The sequence below is a fragment of the Dicentrarchus labrax genome, unplaced genomic scaffold (genome assembly GCF_905237075.1).
Source record: "Dicentrarchus labrax unplaced genomic scaffold, dlabrax2021, whole genome shotgun sequence".
Taxonomy (NCBI): Eukaryota; Metazoa; Chordata; class Actinopteri; family Moronidae; genus Dicentrarchus; species Dicentrarchus labrax.
This window is the reverse complement of record NW_026136724.1, coordinates 11833697-11859347: the sequence shown is the minus strand read 5'-3', so window position 1 is coordinate 11859347 and position 25651 is coordinate 11833697. Positions and strand designations below refer to the sequence as shown.

Sequence of the window (25651 nt, the reverse complement as noted above, 5' to 3'; positions counted from 1 at the left end):
TCCTCGCAGACAGCCTGTTCTGTCCCCTGATAAATCCTTCATGCTGTCAGTGCCTCTGGGAGCAGGGAATGAGACGGAGAGATAAATGATGCAAGGATGAAGATTAGAGGAAGAGACTGGGGGAGCAACAAACAGGAAATGAGACAACCGGAATGGAGTTGGGGTTTGGGAGATTGGAGCTGAGAGAGAGAGTGAGATGGATCAGGAGATGCGGACACTGTGTCATAAAAGAGAGAGGTGACAGTGAGATGGAGAGGGAGAATAAAAGACTCAGCAAGACAGAAGTTTTATATTGACAGAATTATATTGAATGCAGATTTAAAGAAAATGTGGTCACTTTTAGATTACTGCAGTCAATATTAACAACCTAAACTAAAGTTGAGAATAACTGTGCAATCTGCAGGTATTTAGACAGTAACACATTTTGTGTGTTGACACTGTAGTCTGGCACACTGGATTTCAAAGGTCCGTGGCAACTTTCAGCTTAAACTTGAGGCTGTTCACAAGTTCACAGAACCAAAGGAAATGGATTAAATCTTAGTGATAGTCGACCTTTAGTGCCTCGATTGGCCATCCCTTCATTTGCTGAGGACCAGACTGAAGGCAAGAGGCACCAAAACAAGCAAGAAGTGGCTGTTGTACGTGCCTGACAAAAGTATTAGTTGATGTCTACCTCTCAAATTGTATCCAGTGATTGATTAGTAACTAAAATAATAGTTCTGTCTGTTCTGTTAAATGTATAGTATATATGTACAGTTCATCTGATGTTGTTAAGTTAAGCTGCAAAGGATCACCTCAGGGTCATTATGCCATTTCAAAACCTGGTGCTTGAGTAAAAAAAATCATGTGTGTTACATTTAAAAAAACAAGAGAATTATCTAGTAGCTACCCCATAACCACATTTTCAAAACTAGAGATTAAAATGTTTGCTTCCTATACTTAAAGTCACATTGCTTGAGATGTCATATAGCTCAAAGGAGGCTGCAGAATATAAATTTCACCAGTATATAGCCTACAGTACACAGACTCATAATGTATATAAACCTATTTAGCTAATCTAAAGAGATTATGCAAATGAGTGGGAGGGAGACAGGATAGAAGTGGGTTTAGTGCCACTCAACAGAGAGGAGTTTCTTACATTTGTCCTCTTGGTGCACAGCTCTGCACTGCTGCTGCAGTCGGCTGTTGTTGTTGCCTGTTACAGCCAACAGATGGTGCTGTGGGACTTCAGTTGCGGCACACTCCGCTGGTGTTTAAAATCAGTAGTCGTGAACGGTGAGCTGGAGCACCATCAGATGATCGAATTTACAGACAAAAGCACACTTATATCTAAAAGCAGTGTGTTTATGCAACTGAGACATTGGATTATGTAACGAAGACATCCCCTGCCTGCCTTTGGCAGTCATGTCAAAATGGGAACATTGTGTGTGTGTGTGTGTGTGTGTGTGAGAGAGAGAGAGAGGGGAAGATGTGAGCAAGGGATTATGTGTTAAGATTTAAAAAGTGCAGTTTTGTTTTCTCTCCTTTAACACACACCCTGTGTCAATGTGTCTTTCCTGTTTCTCTCTGTACTTGAGAGACGTGGTTTGGTATTTTGACTGCATATCCTCGATTCTTTCTCTCTCTCTCTCTCTCTCTCTCTCTCTCTCTCTCTCTCTCTCTCTCTCTCTTTCTCCATATTTCTCACTTTCTATGATATCCATTTTTAGCCCGTCTTCTTCTCTTTCACTGTCTCAAGATCCCTGTTTCTCTGTGTTTTGGGCTAATTTTACTCTTTTTGGAGAATAATCAGGAAAATCTATTGTGGGCTCTATTCCAATGCTCCCATCTTTGCGTCTTCAGCTAAAATAATGTACATACTACACAAATCATGTGTTCATGATGAATTCATGGTTTCAGTGCACATTTACCCACATACTGGACAAAAATAAAAAGTATTTACACTTGGAAAAACACAAACATGCCACAACGGCTTGGTTTCTCTGCCCAGTTCTATTCAATTTTCCAGATAATGAGGATAATATAGTATCCAGTAATATTTGTCTCTCAGGACGCCAAGTCCAGCTTTTTGCTAAAGGTGTTTTTCCTATCATCTACTGCAATCTCACATCTTTGGTTCTCATCCATGTATTTGTTCATGTATGCATGTGTTTGTGCATTCTGTCAATTCACTCTTCTTCCTTGATAATGGACTGTAAATATCACAAAGTCACCCCCCCCCCGTCATCCCACGTGCACACATTTACCACCGTATCGCACACACCAATGTACCATGTTTCCCATGCACATGATTTATTTTGGCAGCACGCAGCCTCAGAGGAATCTCTTGCTGCCACTATCTAGGTGTTACAGGTGCTCCACGATAAAGGCACTCTGCTGTAGGGCTGATATTCACACAAAAACTCCTGCACACAGGAAGCGACGGCAAAATACAAAAAGGGAGGTCAGGTAACTGGGAAAGTGCCAGCGCTTTCTCCCATTTATTTCTCTCTGGCATACAGTTTACAACTGTTTACAAATACAGTTTGAGTTGCCTAGCCTTTATCATCACCATACTTTCTATGTTCTGTTTGGCTAGTGGTTACTTCACTTATCCGCATTTCTCTACAAAGTCTCTGATTCTTACATTCTTGGTTATACATAATAAATCAAGGTGTAAGACAACATACAGTGGCATGACTACAATGTGACCAATTTGTTCAAAACAGAGTAAGGAGCAGGCACTACTGGCAGTATTGAACAAGAGCTGTAACCGGCAGAGGAGAAAATATGACCAATAAAATGCCTTTTCAACCTGCTACCTTTTTAGCACCAGCCAGCAGAAAGACAAAGTTAGAACACTCCAAGACTACAACACTACTACCACATGTCTTCTCACATTTCCTCTGTCTTCCTTAATTGCCTTTCTCTTACTTTATTCCTCCTTTTTTACACTCCCAGCTGGTTATTCTTCTACTTCTTCTTTTAAGTCCTACACTCCCTTTTTCTCTTCAGCACAAACTTTAAATATATAATTCCAGAGAAAATGAACAATTTGGCTCAAATTACAATATCCAGGATATATTCATTCATTTCAACACTTTCCTCCAGTCTTAAAGTAATGACCTATGACATATTCATGAAGTAAATGTCTGCTCTACATAACACTGAAAGGGATATACTCTACTGTATCTCTACATGTATGCCTATTTCTGTGTACATACATTGAGAGCAACTTGAAACCACTTTCAAATTCCTTGTATGTGTATGCATACCCAGCCAATAGAAGTGATTCTGATTCTGATACCTTCTCAGCTCATATAAATTACGTAAATGACTAAGAATGAACGAACATCCAAAATTAACCTTTTCTTTCTTCTGGCACATTGGCGGCCCAGCCCAATTTTGTGTGCAGGTGATACACCGATCCTTCCCATTAACTTCTGTGAGGTGACGTAGTATAAAGAGCAACAAAGTCCACATATGGAGGGGGCACTGAGGGGGTCAAACAAACACTTTTTTTTTTTTACTTTTACCAATGAGACCACCAGTTTGTGTTAATGGTAACAACTGACATGTGTAAAGATGTATTATTCTGTATGCTGATTGAAGAGAGACAACATTCACACAGCAGATACAACACTAAGCAGTCATGGCTCACATTCATACACATAACAGAGGAAAGCACTAAAACACAGAAACATGCATACTGTACAGAGGTACTGTACACTTCATGTATTTACAAGGGAAGGCACATTGCACCTTGAACATGTACTGTGACATGTGGAAGAAAACTGGAGTCTTTTATGAAGAGTGCTGGAGCTGAGTGAACACGATAATATGAGATCCAAACCCTCAGGGGAAAACATGTGTCCTTGTTCGCTATATACAGAAGGCAAGCTGTGGATGAACAGAAAGATGTTGTTTGTATGACGTGTGGCTGAGATGTGGGTATTTAAGTGTGTGTTTGCAGTATTTTCTTTAAGCATATGTGGGCAGGTATTTTGCAAAGATGTGATGTAAATGTGTGTGCCCTCGCATAAGACCACAGGCAACTGCATCTGGTGTTTTTAGTTTCCTGCGTCATAGATGTGTAGTTTGTATTTACATGTGTTGGCTTTTCAGAATGATGGGAAACTAAATGATGGCGATGGAGGATCTGGAGGCTCTGTAGCTCACTTTGGGTTAGTTTTCCCGGAAGACAGGGAGAATCGAAAAAAAAAAAAAAAAAAAAAAAAAAAACCTGTTTGCTCAGTCAGTCCCTTGTGGAATGAGTGAGTCAGCCAGTGTCTTGAAGCCTCTAAGCAAGTAAAGTGTCACTAAGATACAACACTGCCCTCTGAATCTACATTTGCTTTCATGATGGCACATCTCATTTCTACAGAACTATTAGCAGAAAGCAAAGTGGTGACATAGTGGAAGTCCTTAGAATACACAATATTGCAACGAATGGAAATTAACTCAATTTTGGCTTGACTGCAGTGCAATCAACAGAGCTTAATGCTTGCTTTGAGGCATAATGTAAATTATGCACAAATCTGGCTTCACACTGTTAATAATATATTTAACCCCTACATACTCTTTTTGTTGAATGAAGTCTAGATACGGCCAGGTTCAGTTCAAAGTAAAGCAGTGCAAAATAATGCCAGTGGTGAGTTTTCTTCTAGCACACATATGAATGCAAACAGTATTCATATTTTTAAATTACAGTGATTTTATATTGCTGCCAAACTAAAAAGGCCAGTGTTTATCACATGGCGATTATGTGCGATTGCAAGTCATAGATCACTTTGCATTTTTGACTGACAGACCAGTTTGCACTCTGAAATGCCAATTCGACTTGTGTATTTTCACAATAAAGGAATGGAAAATCACTATTTTACATACCCCCACTTTGTCAAACCATAGTACAGTAAATCATGTTTTCATATTCTGCGCCTGTCTGCATTCATCTACCCAGTCCAGTCAGAGCCTGAAAATCCATGCTTCTCATATAGTGGAGTGTCTGTGCATGTGGAAATCGAGGTAGGCACAGCATGAATACCTATTTATTACAGTACACAACGCCAGACAATGGCTGTTTTGTGTGGCTGGGAAGGGTCAGGATGAATAATCAGTATCCCTATTAGTTGTGCTTACACTAAACACTGGCAGCTACAAAAGCCAAGTTAACAATGAACTACTGCAAATTAGGCCTGAGCCTAGCAGATAATCTGCAGCCCTATGTGGAGACTTTGCCGCAGGTAATAACTCACCTGGGATGGTTGGTGGCGTAGCAAAAAACACAGCATGACCAATGTAAATTTAAAAAACTAGAATAAAGTCTGCAACTCAACTCCTACTCCTCTAAACTATCACCTATACCAGACAACTGCGGGTTTTAAAGATTTTATTCATTGTATTTTCACCTTGATGGTGAAGTTCTTGTTTAACTAGCTCATGACTGGAATTCATTTATTTCATTGTGTTTCATCCGTTCTGGAGACTTCTGTCATCGTTCCTCTCACTTCAGGGGCCACTGGTGAGTTTTCTTTCTTTTTTTTATTACACAAGCAGCTGCTCGCTGATATATTAGGATTGTTTATCAGGTGTTTTATCCGTGAGGAGAGGCTTAAAGATTTTGTTTGTGAGAGTGTAATGTTGGCTAACGAGTGCTTTGGAAGAGCTAATAAGTGCCCCGAGCCAATCAGTGGGATCGGGATCAAGCCCGATCCAGGCATTTGTGACCAATGCTGGTTTTATTGGTTGGACCTGATTATATCTTTGCTTTGGTAGGCAGCTGTTGCCCCATTGAGCTCCATTAAAATACAAAGGGGAAATCATTAAATAGCCAGGGATTAAAGAGGCTGTTTCAAAGAATAAATAATAGTAATAACAGAAACCAGGACCTTGACACTGGTCCTTTGCTTTAACATGATGGATACTGTAGCAGCAGAATGTACATTGTCAGACTTTTTTACGCTGTTTTTGTGTCATGTATGTACTCTTAAAACTGCTTCAGACGGAACATGAGACAGAGAGAACGGGAGTAAGGTTTGAGTTGAAATAGTTTTTGGCTTGGAGAGCTCTTTGATATCAAACATGGCTTCAGGCTTACTTTCCTTCTTACATGCTACTTGTTCTCCTGAATCCAGATATAATGCTAATTAAACAGAGATCCTGCTTGAATCCTGCTACAAATGTAATGATATTACCTGGCTATATACCAAACAGTGTCAGAACTACTTGCTTGCTAATCAACATAGGCCTGTACAGTAAAACAATAGCAATATGTATCAACACTTCATCAATAGAAATAAGAAAATTGTATAATATAATAGCAAAAGTTTCACTTAAGTGCATTAAATGAAAACACAAAGTGTGGTATGAGTGACTCACCATAGCTTACACCCTTTGGAGTACACAACATGTCGTCAGTCACAACTATTACATCTCAAAAGACAATCCACTGGCATTTCACGGTGGAGAGGTATTCGGCAAAAATGACAAAACATTAACATTAAAATGATAACCTGTGTTTTTATTAATAAATTGGTTAAATTTAAAGTAAAAATAGGTTAAAAGCAGGTTTAAAAAAATTATCAAAATCGATATAGAATGAAATTAAATATTTGATCATGATACATTTTACAGCAATATCACCCAGCCCTAAGTCAACAGCTTAATTTGGTTTTTCTTTAAAGAAAATTTCAACCTCATAACGTTGCGTGAACTCTCCATCTCATTTCTCTTTGCACTGCTCGGCAACCTTAGCAGCACATACTGCCATTAGTTGGCCACAGCAGCAGGAATACTATTCAATGTCAATGAATTGTCAATTATGCTTGATACTTTTTCAAATTATGTCACAACTATGACTAATACTGAATACTAATGAATGAATAAGGCTGCACAGTAGCCATGTATCTTTTATCCTCTCATTCAATAGCAAAGACACACTGTGGCAACTTCACCTGAGCACTAAAAGCATGGTGTTATGTGAGGAAGCTGAATCTGGAACCTGTAATTGAAAAAGTAACTATAGCTGTCAGATAAGTTCAGTAAAAAGTATATTTCCCCCTAGAGGTAGTGGAGCAGAAGTATACAGTTGTATAAAATGGAAATAATAAAATAAAGGATAATTTAAAGAATTTATTCTTCAGTACAGTTCTTGAGTAAATGTACTTAGTTATCCACCACCGACTTCCAACTGCAAAATAAATGTGTAAAATGTTTGTTTTGTATTTATTTGAATAAAGGTCCAGTGTGTAACATTTAGGATGATCTTTTGGCAGAAATTGATTATATTATGTTTTCATTAGTGTAAAATCACCTGAATTTAAGAATCATTATGTTTTTGTTACCTTAGAATGAGCTGTTTATCTACAGAGGCCGCAGGTTGCCTTCCATGGAGTCCGCCATGTTGAACTGCCCTGTTTCTACAGTAGCCCAAAAGAGATAAACCAAATACAGGCTCTAGATATGGCCTTTCATGTTTTTTGCAACCACTCTAGTTTCTACTTCGTGTTTGGAAGGACAGTGTGAAGCAAGTGAATTGAAACCTGTAACTGCACTGCTACTAAATCCTACACACTGGATCTGTTTTAAGTATACATTAATGGTAAATTAGTGACTATGCTGAGTTGCATTACTTTTACAGTTTAGACTGTAATTCACCCACAGTAATATGATTGGTATTTAACTGTAAATTCACACTTCAGTACAGTAAGTCTACTGCAAAGTTTGAAGGCATAACTGATTGTGAAGTCACCACACACATCATTTTAATATTATTAACTGAAAAAGATTTCACAGTAAGTTGCTGCAAAAGTAATGCAACTAGTAGACGGTAATTTACTGTAAACTTACAGTCAAAACTTTATAGTGAGCCACAATAAGCATTTTTCTATAACCATCAGTTTAATTTTAATTGCAAATGAAAGAGGTGCACTGTGGATAGAGTTTCAGTATGTGAACTGTAATGAAATTCAGCTAGAAATAATTTTTCCTGTACTAACTGTATATAAGTTCACTCTGCAAAACATTCTGTCTGGAAGGGAAAAACTGTTTTACTAGATGTAGATTTAATTTCAAAATGTAACATTACACATTTCTATTACGCCTGCAAATATTTACTACTATATATTTTCCCTCTTTTTTGACATTTTACTGTCCCTCTCTCAAACACACACACACACACACACACACACACACACACACACACACACACACACACACACACACACACACACACACACACACACACACTGTGAATAGACAACTAGAGAGTTATTTGTCTTGATAAGCAGATGTCTACTGGTTGACCATTAAAACTTGTTTATCTGCTGCTACAAGGTAACTGAAGTGAAGAGAGACTACTGAGAACTGGTAACTCTGTGAGTTCTGTTTCCATTCAGACTACTTCATTATGCAATCCAATCATCAGTCTTTACCTTGTGGCATGTTTCATGGTCAGTCAGTAGCCACTGAACACCTTCTCATATACAGGCAGTAAAATATGCAATTTCACAGCTCTAAGTGCTGTTAAAATACCCTCGCCCTTCCCATGAAGACTTTTTTGCAATAAAACTTTCAAATAGATGAATAGATAGATGGTGGACACAAGAATATGTAGTCAGTTACAATCAGTAATGTAATGTGATTCAGTTTTTGAAAAGCTGCAAAAGTAGACTTAGTCTTAGATTGAGATGCCTTTGTCTTGAATATCACAGTATTTCACAAATATGCCTCATATTTAACAACATTAAAAAAAACTCTAGATTCTTTATTCCTTCCAAATGACCCCTATATTCAAACAAACGATCCCACCGCTGATAAAGACAAAAGAGTCTTTAAAGATGCAAGAGCCACGGGGCAAATGTAGTCTCACACATCTCACGGGGTAATTGGACTGTCAGAGAGTAACTGAGGCTCCTTATGACCCATAATGGCCGTGCTTACCAATACTTTGACCTTGTGCACTAGCAATGATGAAAGAGGCTAATTTCTATGTTGTGGGAGGCCACTGTGATGCATGGCATCATTTTGAGTCCGCTCTGAGATGCTCTCGGGACGTTCTGTGTATCGCTAAAGGTCAATTCAAAAAGGTCACACACTGAAAGAATACACAAATATCCATAAATATCGAGTATTGGAGAGACTTTATTACTAAGGGCATGAAAAACAATTGCATGCATTTTTGAACATACAATAAAAGTCACTGTGGACGTATTTCGTTCATTGATTTGGCTTCTACATTTCAGGCCTCTATAGTCTCTCTCCCTCTCCCTTTCTTTCAAATATGCACAAAAGCACCCACATACATAAATGCAAACATTTTGCATTCTGGCCACACGTTGTTGTTGATCCAATGACATCAGAATTCTGTTTGTGAAACTCATAAGCTCAGAAGTCAAACTAAATTCAATCTACATTTCCCTAAACCTTTATATGATGTAGCACGTTTTCCCTCTTCACGCTGACTTCTCTCGGCTAAGAAACTTTTTGGACATGGATCACATTTTGGAAGACGTTTGCATGATTAAAGGCGTATCTGAGATAACTTATTTTATTTCTCCATAATTCACCAAAGATGGAGAATGTGTGCGTAATCTTCGGCATAATTAGACAGTATTAGTAGGACTCCCCTGGAAGGGAGATGGAGAGGAGGAGGTAGAGATGGAGGCAGAGATAGAGAGAGGGGGAAATAGGAGAGAGAAGAAAGAAGGCAAAGGAGGGCGATAAGAGAGTGAAGAGACACGAGGAGAGCGATACATTAGGTGAGAGGCATAATGGCAGGGCTAAACAAATGCTGCTATTTGTGTTTCATTCTGTTTTGTTGTGAGACAATAGAAGCAGTCTTTCTGCTGTGATGTGTTAGTGCTGTTGGCTAGATCTTAGTTTTCTTTTACCACGGATGAATGTGTTTATAAATGTAAGCATTCACATGTCTTAGTGCGTGTGTGCATGCATGTGTCAGCATGTGTGAGATCCTCTTGGCTCCCAACACCAATCTGTGAATAGGAGTGGGATGAGAGCGGCTCTATTTTAGGGTTGGAGCTATGTCTGTCTGTCAGTGTGGGGAGAGCGAGATAAACCATTATACAACAGAGAGAGGGAGAGGCTCAGTAGGTTCAAATATACATTTCATTTGCTGCTTTTGCATGATTGTTTTTGGTAAATATTGATGAAATTCAAAAGTTAGAAAAAGGAACAGACAGCGTTAATGCTTGTCAATCAAAATTCCATCACATCACACAACTCTTCCACCATTGTTGCATACATGAATGTGTAACTGATAAAATGTATTAAAATGTGCTACATGTATGTTGCTTCACATGATCGGTCTATACTCCATTCAGAAAACATGAATTCAGACTTGGAATCATGGTGTAGTTATTTTGGTATCCTTTTGATCTGTGTATTCAAATTAAACCACAACAAAATCAGTTTATCTTGGTTTGAGCCTCTGTAAATCACCTCACTGTAGACCCTGTCGTCAAACTGGCCTTCGTTGGTCTCTCAGGCTGTGTTCATTGGTCGACTTCTCACCAACTAGCGATTTAGTCAACTATTTGGAGGCAGCCTTAGAAACAACTATGCTTTCAAAATACAGTTTATCAAATACGATCATTCATTTTAACCAATCAATGTGTGAAAAGATTGAATCTCAATATTAAAGCAGTAGATTTTGTACTTTTAACCTCATTTTTCAGACTCATTTTTCACAACACAGTACAGTCAAATCTTCTCTATCTCTTATCGCCCCGACTAATTTCTGTGTCTGTGTTCAATTTAACACATCCCATCCTTTTAATATCAACCAAGATAGAGTTATCAGATATTTTATCTCTTACATATAATGTTATCGGTCTAAGAAAAATCCAGTATTGGTCGCGCTCTGAGGAATACTCCTGCTTGGTTTGAAAGTTAGAATATGAAAATAAGGAGGGAGAGGAGAGGCATAATGTGAAAAGAAAGCAAGGAGAACTGCGACAGAGGGCAGTAAAAACGTGCATCAACAAATATATACTCACAATCAAAGTTTGACTGCTTCTCAGTTTAACACCGTCTGAAAGAGCTCCACAGGGCTACATACTGTACTGTGGCTTCTTTGCATTTCTTCACATGGAACAATGGATGTAAACCGTAAAGTAAAAATAAAGCAAAAGTTTGTGAAACTGGGTGAGTGGGTGGGAAGAATGGGACTCCAGAGAATGTAGGGAGCAAGAGAGATGCCAAAGAGAGATTATGAGTTTCGAGAGTTATTTTACACTACTTTGGTAGGATGTTATTACACCTGCTGTCTCACACACACACACACACACACACACACACACACACAGACACACACACTTACTGTCACATCTAAGCCCGCATTGTTGCGATCCGGTAAGACAGAATAAATTACTCTGTCTCACCGCATTTCATGCATGACTGCGTATGCACACACACAAACACACACTCACATGCACCCACACACCCTCATCAAGCACCATGAATGCAATAACTATAACTAAGGAATTACACATAGATAAGGCGATCACACATATAGAAAAATATAGGATCAAGAGATTTTCTCTTATTTCAAAGACCAGAAAATTAGAACTTGGTGCGCTGAAGGAATCTGGTTCAGCACAGTGTCCCTCAGAGCTGTGTGATAGAATATGACTGAATAGATGGCTATTATGCCAATAAAGATAGAAAAGAACCAGCGCCTCCAGTACGCAAAAGCAAGGCTGCTTTCACCGTCCATTGCTTATTAACAGCGCGCAAAGTTATAGTCATTTTTTATTCTCTCTCCTCTGCAAATGCACTCTTTCAAATCATCCTTTTCAACTGTTTTCAAGGATGTATGATTGAAAATCATTCTTCACTTTATCTGAGGGTGTACTCATCTTTGGCTTTTGTTAAGTGACCCCAGAGAAGAAAGCACATCATGCCTAAAGGGGGAGCGTGCTCAATGGCCTCATAATGGTTTGAGAATCAAAGCCTTGAGGCTGAGTCACAAGAGTTTTGGAGTTACATGACTTGAAACTAGGGGTGTAAATTACTTTGTGTTGTGGAAAGCCTCTCAGCAACAGGTTTATGGACATCAGTTTTTTATTATGTTTGATATTTTGCTCTATATTGTTCCCACTGTTCCAACAAATCATCCGTGGTTATTCAGTCAGTATTAGGAGCAATATGGTTAAGTGTGTATGTGTGGTTTTGTGATGCATTTCAGATATGAGTTCAAAGTTGACGGCCAGTTGCTGTCTAGATTGTCTACTCTGAGTTGAATTTAAAAAAGACCCCTGTTGAACTTGAACCTTCCTTTCACAGAGAGAACCTGAGCTTGCCACAATTTTATTAACAAAATAATCATAATCCCTCATATTAATTTGAGCTTAATCTATGATCTGGTCTGTTAGAAACAATGAAAAAAACAGTCTGTCCGTCAAAACCCCAAAACATTAAACTGACTGAATATAAGAGTGAAAGTGTGAACCAGTGAATCGTCAGCTTTTTTTGCTTCATAAATGACATAAAACTTTAAAACCTTGTTAATAATTTTCTTTTTTTGATCAGCTAATCAATTCATTGACTTACTGCCTCAGCACAAATTAAAATGGAGAGGTTGTAATTTATTTATTAATGAATTTACTTACGAAGATCTGATGTAAATGTTTAAGTATAATATAAGTATAGTTCCAAACTTTGTCCCTAATTGGCTGAAACACACTGAAAGCTGTATCGCAAAAGGAGACTATTAAGAACACTTACCATTTTTATTGTGTTGTTCTGCTATTCAGATACTCCTTAAGAAAAATATTGCATGTCAGAGCAGAAACATTAAATGATTAAAAAAGCAATAAGCAGCTTCGGTCTGCTGTATGCCTCTTAGCTGTTCTTAAATGACTGTAAAGCACTGTGTGCACTGCCTTATTGTTTAAATGCCATATAGGAGGAGTGCTTAAAGAGAAATCATCTGTGGATGTTAAAAGGGAAGAGGTGTTGAGCACAGTAATAGAGGTGGTGTAATCCAGATGGGCACATCCCATCCCAAATTTTTAGTTGAGTACAGCTCATGATGATTTGTGAGGCCAAAGCCCACACAAGGCCAAAATGTTGATAGCTGTGTACTCACTCTCCGTTGCTGTCAGGAACCTCAGCAGTTATTGTGCCAAGTGTGCTGACCTTGGAAGACATGAAAGAGAAAAAAAGATTAATTTTTTCCCACACACATACAGCACTGATATGAGGGTGTAGGCTTGGAGCTGCTCTCTCCAACTAGAAACTCATGACTACCGCACAAAGGAGAATTTGACTGTGAGGAATAGGAGAATCTGTACTCCCCAAATTTTATTATGAACACAAAATTCTTCATAGGGGACATAAAACTTTCTGTGTGCAGTGACCAATATTTCCTCCATGATAAATCCATCATTCATTTTGATCAAAAACACCACCATATATTAACCATTTCATTTAACTGTATCATACCAATTGATATGGTGTTAAATTGACATTTTGAAATAGCTGTAAATAATGACATGTAAATCAGTAACAATCCATGATAATTTATAGCTGAATTGATTCATTGCATAGTCCATCGACAGATACAACATTTGCTGTTTTCAGCTTCTGAAATGTAAAGATTTGTTTTACATCATTGTAATTTGGATATTTGAATTATTTGATTAACTAGTCAATCAACAGGAAAGCAGCTATATTACTCATTCATTGGGATGGTAATGTTGGTCAGTTACTTGATTCACCACTTTGGCCTAAACTATTTAAATAAAAACTAAATTATCTCAACAACTATTGAATTGCCATGAAGGTTTGTACAGACATTCATGTTCTCCAGAAGATGAAGCCAACTGAATTTGTGAACCCCTGACTTTACCTCGAGTATCATCAGCAGGTCAAATTTCTCAAATACAAATATTGATTCAGATATTCATGGATCCCCCACAAAATGTTATGGTCCACAGTTAAATTTCTCAGCAACTTTTGGCTGGATTACCACACAGTTTTGGTGCAAACATTTATGGTCTTTGTGAAGTTTTGTCCCCTGAAATTTCATCTACCGCCATCATCAGGTCAACAATTTCATTTGCCCAATCGCTTTATCTAACTGTTATTTTCTTCACAATGAGCATAACAGCCTCACAGTGGCCTATAAACTCAATCAAAATGTTCAAGCAATCAAAAATGCCAAATATTTTTAATGGCTTTGATGTTTTATTCTGCTTTATATCAGTGTTAATTGAATATCCTTGGTGTTAGTCGAACAAAACAAGACATTTGTGAGATTGGTCTCTTGGAAATTATAATCACATTTTATTGAAAAACATGCAGCCATACTTTTGGGTTTAGGAGTGTTGGTTAGACAATAGACACAATGTGAAGAGGGCATCCTGGGGCTCTGAGAACTTATTTATAGCCATAACTGATTAAGAACAGAACTGTAATATTTTCTTTCCTTGTGATTCAACATAAGGTGACACTCCTTTAGAAAAGTGGAGCTACTGACGCGTACAATCTGCTGAATGTTTGCTATAGTTTGCATACATACTGCTTCCGTTCTGGCTGAGTTTTCTGTGCTAGTGTAACAGCAGCGTCTTGGCAGTCAGCTTGCTGGCACTCCTGCCTGCAGCAGTAGTGAGTCTCAATCGGCTAATAATGACAAACAGACTCAATGGATACAATGCTGCAGTAACAACAAGTGGCCATTTCGGCAACACATTTTCTTCAAGAGGTCCAACACAATGTTTCTGCCACTCAAGTGATTCCTATGCAATATACAGCACTGTATGGCTGCCAAATTGTATTTTCTTTGCAGGAGAGGGAGAGGAGACTTACTGAGGAGGGACAGGTTCAGAAAGCAAGATGGAAGATGGAAACAGACACTGTACAAATACTTGTTAGCCACTGTCACTTGATTGGGACGCATCATTCTTTCTATTTGGTGTGTGTGTGTGTCTATAGGTGGGTGCTGACAGTTAGTCGTCTGCTACCATCTATTCTCATTATCTTCCTGTCTGCCTGTGCCAAGCTGATTCTGTCTTTCTGTCTTCTGCTACCACTCTCCCTTGATACAGGTCCTGAGTGTGCTCATTGTTGCATTTCTCTCTTGTCAGAAAGTGAGACATACCAGAAAGAGAAGAGAGGGTAAGAAAAGAGAAAGAGAGAAAGAAAAGATTTTCACTTCAATTGCTCTCTGTCATTAACATAAGCTTAGAGAAGGACAGTGAAACTGAATCTCATCACATTCCAGTGACACATTTCTGTCTCATTCCGGTTGAGATGGAAGACAGACGGACAGGGAGAGAGAGAGACAGATTGTGTCTCGTTTCAACTATGAGAGAAAAGGGTGGAGAAAGAGGGCAAAGGGAGAGGACGGGGGGGGGACAGGCATGACCTCATACATTTTGATGACACAGGCTGCTACCCCGTCGATCCTGTGCCGTGACATTGCAGAGACATGGCGTGATGACACACAAACAAACACACAGGCATTGTGGATGTTGCTGCCTACCTGACAACTTGACACGGCTCTGCCTCTCAGCTCTGACAAGGACATCCATCCTTTGTCCAGGAGAGACCACACACGGAGACAGCAAGACCGATGCAGATACACCAACTTATGCGCACCATGTAGACGTGAAAACACATTCACGTGGAACATACAAAAACAAACCCCCCCCCCACATATCATCTCCTGCAAACACACACCAGGCTATACAAAACACTGAGCTTTCATCACTATCCAACAAACCCCTCACAGCCAGCCGGAGCAGCCCGAAGCAGCCAAGCAGGGGTAAAACCGTTTTCTGAGGCCGATTTTTTACTGAACTCTAGATGCTTTGTTATCCATCTCAGGGGAGTGAACCATGGTGCTGCCTCACTCTGCTCACAATGGGACCAGAAGTCAGTGAAGTGAGGGTGAGGTAGGTGAACAGAAAAAAAAAAAAAGTGGTGGTCTTTTTACAGTGCACTGCTTGAAATGATCAATCACACAGCGCAAGGCCACAGTTTGTTTGAGATTGAAGTTGGAGCATGTGGCAATTCGAGGAAAACTGAGTTATATTTTAAGTTTAAATGCCTGGCCTGTCGACTATTATAAGATTATAATTGGAAGTATTCTGAATAACTTTACCTTTTTATAATGTAATGCAAGGAGAATAAAGCTGTGGGTTGACTCAAAATGACTGTTCTTAAAGCTCTCTAAGACTGTTTCTTGGAATACCCAAGCTACCCTGCTGCTTTGCCTTTGTAACACTTGGATGCATGTAAGGGTGTGTTTAGTGTCTTTTGTGGGTCATATCTTCACCCTGACCCGTGCCTCATGTAGATGAGGCTTGCTTCTGCTTCACCAGCTATGTTAAGTTTGCAGTTGAACTCTGGTCATGCCTTCAGAAAGCATTAACGCAGACACACATGCAAGGGCAAACGCAAATTGTTAAGGACACGCAGACAGCAACACACCCACACACACCCACATGTATCTATAAGAGTAACTGAATGATGATTGACAGGCAGAGAATAGATTGTGAGTGTCAGAAAGGAAGACAGTGACAGATTCAGGATAGTAATGGTGTTGACTTGGAGACGACTGGTGGTCCAGAGTGAGAGAGAGAGAGAGAGAGAGAGAGAGAGAGAGAGAGAGAGAGAGAGAGAGAGAGAGAGATGCTGATTGACTGACTGAGGACAGAGATAATGAGATAACATGAGCTAATGAACGGGACGATGAAGTAGGGAAAAAAAGGGCAAACGACAGAAATGCAAGGAGACATTCACATACTGTGTGTGTGCCTTGATTGGATGAAACATGTTTTGAATTATAATGACATGTGCGTTTCACTTGTTACACTGCATTACACCATGTAATGCTCCACACAATACAAACATGTAGCCAGAATACAAACACATTTAACTAAATCTTTTGCTGTGTGTTACTAACATGATGATTCACTTCCTTATGGCTCTTTGTTCCCAGTATACATCACATAACAACTACACATACACACACACACACACACACACACACACACACACACACACACACACACACACACACACACACACACACACACACACACACACACACACACACACACACACACACACACACACACACAGGTGTGAAAATACTGGACTGTAGTTAATCACTGAAAAATCTTGAGGATTTTGAGGAAATAAACAGTGGAAGTACAAAACAGAATGAGATCCAGGTGGATTTCGTCTTAAAGTTACACAATGATGTTGTACAACATAAGAAGCACTCAGCCTGCAAAAGACTGCACAGGAGAAGGAACTACCTGCTCATGAAATATAACTCCATTTCTGAGCGTTTGTGAGAGTGTAGTGCATAAAGGGTCAAGCCGAGTGCCACAGATGTTGTATAGGTATCTAATAACTGAAAACTTACAAGGTTAAGCTTACAAGATTATGCATAAAGCATGAGAATAAACTTTTAAGAAATGCTTTTTTATTTTTTTTTGGCCTTTTATTGCCTTTATTTGATAGATACAGCTGAAGATAGATAGAAAAGGGGGTCAGAGAGAGGGGATGACACACAGCAAAGGGCCGCAGGTCAGACCCGAACCGCGGGCCACTGCAGCAAGGACTCAGCCTCGGCACATGGGTCGCCAGCTCTACCCACTGAGCTAACCAGGCGCCCATGCTTTTTTAAATTTATATTACTGATTTGTGTATATTTTAAGTTTCATACATTCAACTTTCCCTGTCGCAGTGACGAAACTCACTAAATCTGATAATGAATTCGTACATTTTAAATGATGGGGGGGGGTTATGGTTAAATTGATTTTTTGACCTCAATACATAAACAACACAGCACAAACTGATTGAGTTCTCGGAGGAGTAGAGGAGAGGTTTCCAAACGGTGATGTGCAGAGTTGAAGGAGAGGCCAGGAGGGAGAGTGCTGAGAAGTAAAGCAAACATACTGCGTTAGGTGAAAGGGACAGGTGCATGCAAGTGTTCTAAAAACAACTGGAAGTTAGTTATTGTGGTTTGCCCCGCTGATTTGGCCCGCTCACCACAGTCAGCAGCATGGAGGCAATTAAGATACTTTGAAACCCTTAGCGCGATTGCTACAATTTGCATCAAAAGCCACAATCCCTCTCGGAGTCATAACTCAGTCAAATCTGAATGTACATACACAACACACATATTTTTAGATTCAGTCTGGCTTAAACTTCTTGAGGTTATCATTATCTGACATTCTTGGCAACATTACCCGTTTACAAAGCTTCTAAAAAGCTTCCTAAAGCCACAATAAAGTCATATGGGATAGAAAGGAGAGATGGGAGAGATTCCCATGTTAAGGAAATGCAAGCATTTACATCACCAAGATGGTTGTATGATTACCAAGTTGGTCGTGAGGATTAAAATGCTGCACTGACAATATAAATAATAATAATCGTTATTATTATTTATAATACTGATAAATAAATTCCATTAAATGTGGGTTTATTAAATGATGACCTTTGGTTGAAATGAGACATACATATTTGTTTTGTTTTCTAGCACATCTGTATTAATAGGCACCAAGTCAGACACATGGAAGCTTTCAGAAACAAAACAGAGCTGTAATTATAACGTGTCTGAGGGGGGACCACAGAGTCAGACTTTGAAACCCCCATGGTGTAGATAAAGCATTGCATGTGCTATTACAGCATAGAGTTGTCATTTAATTGCATGTAGTGCTGGCATCTGCAGCATATTCCTATTTGTCCATACATAATGTACTTCATCTTGAGGATTTCTGAAGGCTATCTAAGCATTAAATCATGTTTACTGCACTATACAGGGCATTTACAAAACAGGGGAGGAACTCAGCCTTTTCTGTATATTAAATCATGTTTACTCTTATTTTTGAGAATAATAAAGACAGGCAAGATTTTTTTTCCCTGAATCAGAACCTGCCAGGTTGGCAAACAGAAATGCATTTATATTTACAGTGAGATCACAGGGAATGAAGCATGACTCACCTCCAGTATATGAGCTCACAACGGGCAACCGCCCAATACTAGTCTGTGTCCTGTTAACCTTTCTTATTATCTAAGCAGAAGGTTAAATAAATATTTTTAGGCTTTGAGAAAATGGAGAGATGGTTTGAGTTAACAGCAGTACAGCATACTTTAAATAATACTTAAAAGTTGTATAAACACACAGATAATGATGGGAATCAGCAAGGATCTCCCAATCCAATACTTATTTCACAAAAACATGATTTTCCTGTATCTGCGCATGTGTGTGTCTGCATGAGGGAGAAGGAATGTGTTCTGTATGCTCACAGGTAGTAATTTATCCCGGCAAGGACAAGCTGTGTTAATGTCTTTGTGCACAAGCGCACCACATCCAGCTGAGACTGTGATACAGCGCAGATGTGTGGTGCTTTATCCACAGCCACTCATCCATCAGAGGTTACTCTCTGGAAGACTGGAGATGTACGAAAAGGTGTGCCTGCGTGTGTTTGTGTGTGTGATGGAGCATCTGTGATTTTCAAAATGTGTCTCTAAACAGACACGTGTTGTGCATGAATGTGAATAAAGGGGACGTAGATGTGGTGAGAAAATATGAGGCAGAAAAGAAAGAGAGAGAGAGACGACTATGAAAAAGACTATGCTCTGATATAACATGAGAGAGACACAAATGGGAGTGGGAGAGGAAGAGAGTTAAGAGAGTAGAAATAGCCTCAGTGTTGGATCTGATATTTAATCCAGGCAATACATCATTAATCATACTTGGAGCACACTCCTGTGAATCTCCCGAGCTCAGATAATGGAAGAAAAGTTAAGAAAGTTAATTATGTGTGTGTGTGAGGGGAAAGAGAAAAAGAGAAATTTGGCTCTAGATGGGGCCATTCGTGTTTTTGGACGTTTCACAGCCACCGTAGTTTTGTCTTCCTGTTTGGAAGGGGAGGATAAAGCGAGAGAGTTGAAATCTGCAACTAAAGGAATAGTTTGAAGTTTTTTATAAGCTCAGCTTAACTAATTAGCCAACTAGAATGGCAATATTTTCCCAAATGTTGAACTATTCCTTTAACCCTTTCATGCATGGTGTCTACCTTAGTGGACATAACAGAGAACAAAAACCTTTATTACAGTGTCAAAATGTAAGGTAAAGATCAGGCCCTTAGCCTACTGTAGCCTATATAACACTTTATATTTTATATTATAATATTCTAACTTAAAAGTCCAGTGTGTAACATTTAGAAGGATCTATTGGCAGAAATTGAATATAAAATTCATTGGTATGTTTTTATTTGTGTATAATCACCTAAAAAGTATTTTAAATTTAATCAATTTAAATTCATTCATGAAGTAATTAATAGGTCAATCCAGTAAACAATCTGAAATAAATGCATCAACTTGAGTAATCTTCATTCAAACATTCATCTAAAACTAAAAAAAATTGTTTTTGTTTTGCTAATGTGAATGCAGAAAATGTCTGAATGTCAGAGCTGACAGTAGTCCTCCAGATCAGCGACTGTAGGAGTTTGACTGCGCCTGAACTCCTACAGAGATATGATTGCCACCAGATGAATACGTTCTACCAAAATGAAATATCCCAGTAATTATTAACTTGGCAGCAGCATTAGTGCTGCAGTGTGAATAGACCCTCATTAACCTCCACTGGACTGCATATCAGATTCAACCGCTTTTCACTTCCAAATACAAGAGTGTGGCCAGGGTCCTGTAGTATATCAATTGCAAAAGAATGGCATCTGAAAAATGCATGAGTGCCTGTCCTTTTACAATTTGGCAGCTGGAACGCTATCTGCCGTTTCCCCAGCTTGTGCAGTGATCTGTAAAACCGATTTTAACTCGATTAGACTATTTAGACTTTGAAGTCTGCAAAAAAAGTAAAGAAAGGTAGATAAAACAGAGGAGTAAAGAAGAGAGAGATGGAGAATTCACTGTAACAGCTGCATCATCTCATATCCTCTGTGAGGCAGCCGGCATTAGAGTTTCTGAGGAGGGAGAGATTTGTAAAACATGGACATTACAACAATGGCTGGAGCATAATCTGCCCAATCCCATTACTGGATGGAACCATCCACAGAGACACACACACACACACACACACACACACACACACACACACACACACACAGATGAAAGGAGCAAATCTGTCACTGTGTGTGTGTGTGTGTGTGTGTGTGAGAGAGAGAGAGAGAGACAGAGAGAGAGATGTGGGAGGGAGAAAGGATGAAAGGAAGGAAGACATGAAGAACTGGGGAATGCTAGATAGAGAAAGTGACAGAGATGAAGGGCAGTGCGTGTGTGTGTGTGCATGTGTGCATGCAATACTTCAACAATAACTTCAACAACCTCTGTAGCATAATGCGACAACACGGTAAGGTGCCTACATCACAGGTCTGCATCAAACACAGAATGGGACATGGCAGTTAAATAAACATATATTTATATATATATATATATATTGCCTTTAATTGACAGGACAGTTCAAAATATACAGGAAAGGGGGGTGGAGGAGTGGGAGAGGCGATGACACACAGCAAAGGCACACAGGTTAGCCTCAAACCCATGGCCGCTGCAGCAAGGACTCAGCCTTGGTACACGGGTCATCAGTGAGCAACCAGGGCCCTCAAAGGCTGTATTCTAAAGAGCAGGGCCTTGAACTGAATGCAGCAACTGAATGAGAAGCTGAAACTGTGGTGTGTATTCACTAACATTGCCATGTGACCATTGAAAAATGTTGTGCAGATGTAAGATGTAGTTGTAACTCGTTTGTGTTATATAAAATCCAGAGACAGAAAAAATAGTTTTGGTTTAGCCTAACTCACCTTTCTTAGCTAGACAAGATTTAGTATGTATTTATGTTCAGTACTGCCTAATTTGTATTAGCTCAATTGGTGGAGGCCTATAAATAAATAGAGAAATTCACAGCTTTAATATGTTGCTTTGTGTTTTCATAAGTACATGCATGATCATAACAATTACTGCATAATTGTGAGCTCCTTGGCATTTGATATTTGAGGGTTATGCTTAAGCTTGTGTTATCCTAACAAAGGAGGCAGGGTGTGTATGCAGCCTAAAGGCTAGGTTATACTTGAGAAGAAGTGGTTACATGTCGTCTGACCGCGTCAGAAAATCAAAAGTGTTTATGGCTGATCGGAACGGCCACACTGGAACACTGTGGTATTTTCAGACTGTCTATCCTGGAAGGCATTCAAAGTGTTGCACTCGGTTGGCTGCATGAAAAGTGACAGAAATAGTTATAGGGACATGTCTCTCCTCTGTTGAGCTGGCAAATTATGGTGTGAAGTGGGTGTGATCTGGTGTTGGAGGAATGGTATTCTGAAGCTTTGTAACCTGCCAGAAAGCATTTCTGATGGAGTACTGTCGCCTCAAGAAGAAGTTCAGCCAGAGTGGGTTAAACTCAGGGCAACCGGTGTCTTGGCTGTGGCAGTTTGCACATGTTCATAGAAAATATTTACTGTTTTAGTGGTTAATTAAACTACTTAAATAAAATATAAAAAACCCCCCCACTAAATTGAAGTTCAGTTAGACTGACAATCTATGTTTAGAGACACTAAACAACTTCCTTTGAACAGAGCTGCTATTTTGACCCATGAATTTCACTAAATTGAAGTGACACAAATGTATCCCAGTTTTTAGTAAATAGAAGAAATTGCAATAAAACTGAGCTCTGATTTATAAAACGTATTGCACAACATCTCATACTATGGTGTAATATATAGCAGTTCGGTAATCTTGGTTTCTTGCACTCACTCTAAGCCTGTGTTGTATTATTCTGTGGCCTAGATGGAAGTGTATCTCTCTCAGCATAACAGGATTACCAACTAGTCAGAGGGTCAGAAGTTGTGCGTTGAAGCACCACCCCCTAGGAATATTGAAGTGTTGACAACCTAGGCTAAGAGGAAATTGAAATGATTTCAGACAGACTAAGCTGTTGATAGAGTCAGTAGCTCAGAGGAATGAGCTATTACGCAGACTCTTGGAGATTGTGGATCCAATCGTCAATGTTTTTTTTTTTCCTTAAGTGAGCCAGCATCCAGAGGGAAAACAACTCTGAAAATGAGTTTAAAAGCTGCTCTAAGACTTATATTATTGCAGTAAGCAGATACAATAAGTTGTTATGGGTTATAGCTTCGATGCCTGACTTTATGTTTAATAAAAGAAAGCTAGCATCCCGACAGAAAATTGAACAGCCCCTGTACAGTAAGTCCACAAGCAGTGAAACTCAGTGGGTCATTTAATCAGAGATGTTAATAGAGCACACATCCTCTGCAACAATAACATGGAAGATGTACTTCCGCAGGAGTGGGGAGGTCTACATTTGGTGTCTGTTCGTCATCTTATCTATAGAATTGTCCATCCCTCTGATTTATAACCACATGGGATGTTGTGAAACAGACAGAGGAAACGTGTATTTCACAAGAATTGTTTCACTCTGTGGATCTTCCTAGATGCCATTCTTACTTTTGTCAGATAATATACAAATACTTATTTTCACAAAGACGTGGCCATGCGTCACTGAGTGGGAGCACAGGGATAAACTTTAGAACTTGTGCACATCAAATATAATTTCATGCGAATCAGTTTTCTGCAAGTGGTGCAGACATGGGTTTGCTATTAAAGGAACAATGCTGAGGGTAAATAAAATGTAACAAAAACAGATGCACACTTTCCTAGAGTACAATACACGATTGACAGTACAGTGCATATTGAGTAACTTAGTAGTTTCCTCAGGGAATTAAAAAATTGTTTAAGTGCTTGAGATTAACAATAACAAATGTGTGACTTGTTATTTATGAATATAACATGCAATCAGCAACACTGTTCACATGTAATTAAGCACACATAATTGTAACCTAATTGTAGGGCTGCCCCTTAATAGTCGACCTAGTTTAAGTCGATGTGAAGGGTCTTAGTTGGCAATTTTCATTAGTCGGATAGTCGCAGAAAAACAACGTTAAAGTCTGGGACCAAAGTTTCAAACGACTGTTACAACAGAGGGAGTCACTTACTGGTGCACTGCTGTATATGCTAACTGTACTAGCTGCTGCCACCAGCTAGTTAGCAGTCTTACTAGCTGTCTGTACCCAGACTGGGAGCTCGGAGGACAGGGGGAGTTTGAAAACTACTAGCGTATGAGCATAGGACCCAGCGGCTCACAGCCTCAACAGATGCCAGCTCATTTACAGCAACTCCGACTAGGACTATTCTGAGGATGAAGACACAGCAGGTTCAGTTCTTGTTGCATTCAAGTCCTTGCCAAATGAGTTCAAACAATGCGAATTAAGCCTATCACCGCCATAAGTTTATTAACTAATTTATTAACTTTAGCTAGGTATGTCTTTTTATGGTCACAGGAGGTTGCTGTATGAACAGTACAGTATTTAAGGGAAGTCAAACACCAGCTATTTTTTTTCTCCTGCTGCAAAGACCATTATCTCATCTTCCTTTCTTACTTTTATTGTTTTTTATTACCATCAAAATCTCTCTCGTGCTTTCCCCACTACTCAAACTATTACAGGTATCTACTACTTTCTTCAATTTCTCTATGCTGAACATATAAAGTTATCCCCACCAAACACAGCACCACTGCAGTCTCGGAGCCAAATGTTCCTTTTAATTGACACCGCTTATGTAGCAACCTCTCTGACAAAAAGTTCACCTTTCTCTCCCCTCTGTCTCATTATGAACTTTATGACTTACTCCCACTGCCCATCCTGCATTCCGTAAAAGGACGTTATTGTAATTAAGAAAACTTTAATATCTCAACTTTTTTAACCTCTGTCCTGATTTCACTTATGTCAGCAAGACCCAACTTCTTCTCATTTGAACCCATAAAAATAACATATAATTTTTTCATGGAGTTTTGTCTGGGAGTGACAACACCTGTCTTTAACAAAGCTCATTTAAAATGTAAAAATGTAAAATATCTTCAAAAGAAGTGGAAGTTTCTCCAGTTACACTGAGCTACCAGAGCTTTATGACAGAAAAAAGGTAGTTGGTAACATTTTTTATATAGGAATATTTATTCCTGTGAATTATGGAAGTGCAGTTGAGTTGGTTTCAGGCTTTATGTGTTATTTTGCTCTCAACATTTTTCTATCATAAAATTATGATAGAAAAATTGATATAAACTGCTGTTTGCATTTTTTTTGTTAAGTATGATGGAAATATTTTCAGAACATTGTGCTTTCTTGTAGTACTTGAATGTTTAAGTGTTCCTCCTATGAAATGACCAGCAGTGGCCCCAAGCCAATTTGAGTTTGAGACCCCTGACTTTATCCGTGTTCTGTGTGGAAAGAATGAATGTGGCCTAGACTGACGTTAGATTCCTGGCCTGAATTATTATCCCAGTATGGCCCTGGGCATCACCATCAGAGAAATTAAAAGCAAAACTCACATGGCCTCCTACCTTTAAATAAATTATGGAATTAAGTCAACATATTTCAATGGACAAAGTAGATGTTCACGTATGAAACAGCAGTAGCGGGCAACACACCTCCAGTCATTTATGATATTTCATGTTTGTTTGCCTCGAGTTAAGCCTTTCTCCTCTACATCACTCAGAAGTTCAGACCAGCACTTTAACCTCCTCCAACCCAAACATAACAATCTGACTGGTGAAGCTTGTTTGAGGCAGTGAACTGCCTGGGAGAAAGTGCTTGATGTTTCA

General features: G+C 39.1%; 1 protein-coding gene across 5 annotated transcripts in view; it reads right to left on the bottom strand.

The window, feature by feature from the left end:
* The window catches only part of grm8a (glutamate receptor, metabotropic 8a), a 444440-nt gene that overhangs the window by 19106 nt on the left and 399683 nt on the right, over positions 1-25651 (bottom strand). The window contains exon 15 of one of the 5 annotated variants that reach the window (XM_051393030.1): positions 13088-13137. The exons of the other annotated variants lie outside the window; for them this stretch is intronic. Within the exon in view, the coding sequence (XP_051248990.1) occupies positions 13109-13137 (29 nt within the window). The 3' untranslated portion in view covers positions 13088-13108. The remainder of the gene's footprint in view (positions 1-13087; positions 13138-25651) is intronic. 5 annotated transcript variants of the gene reach the window in all.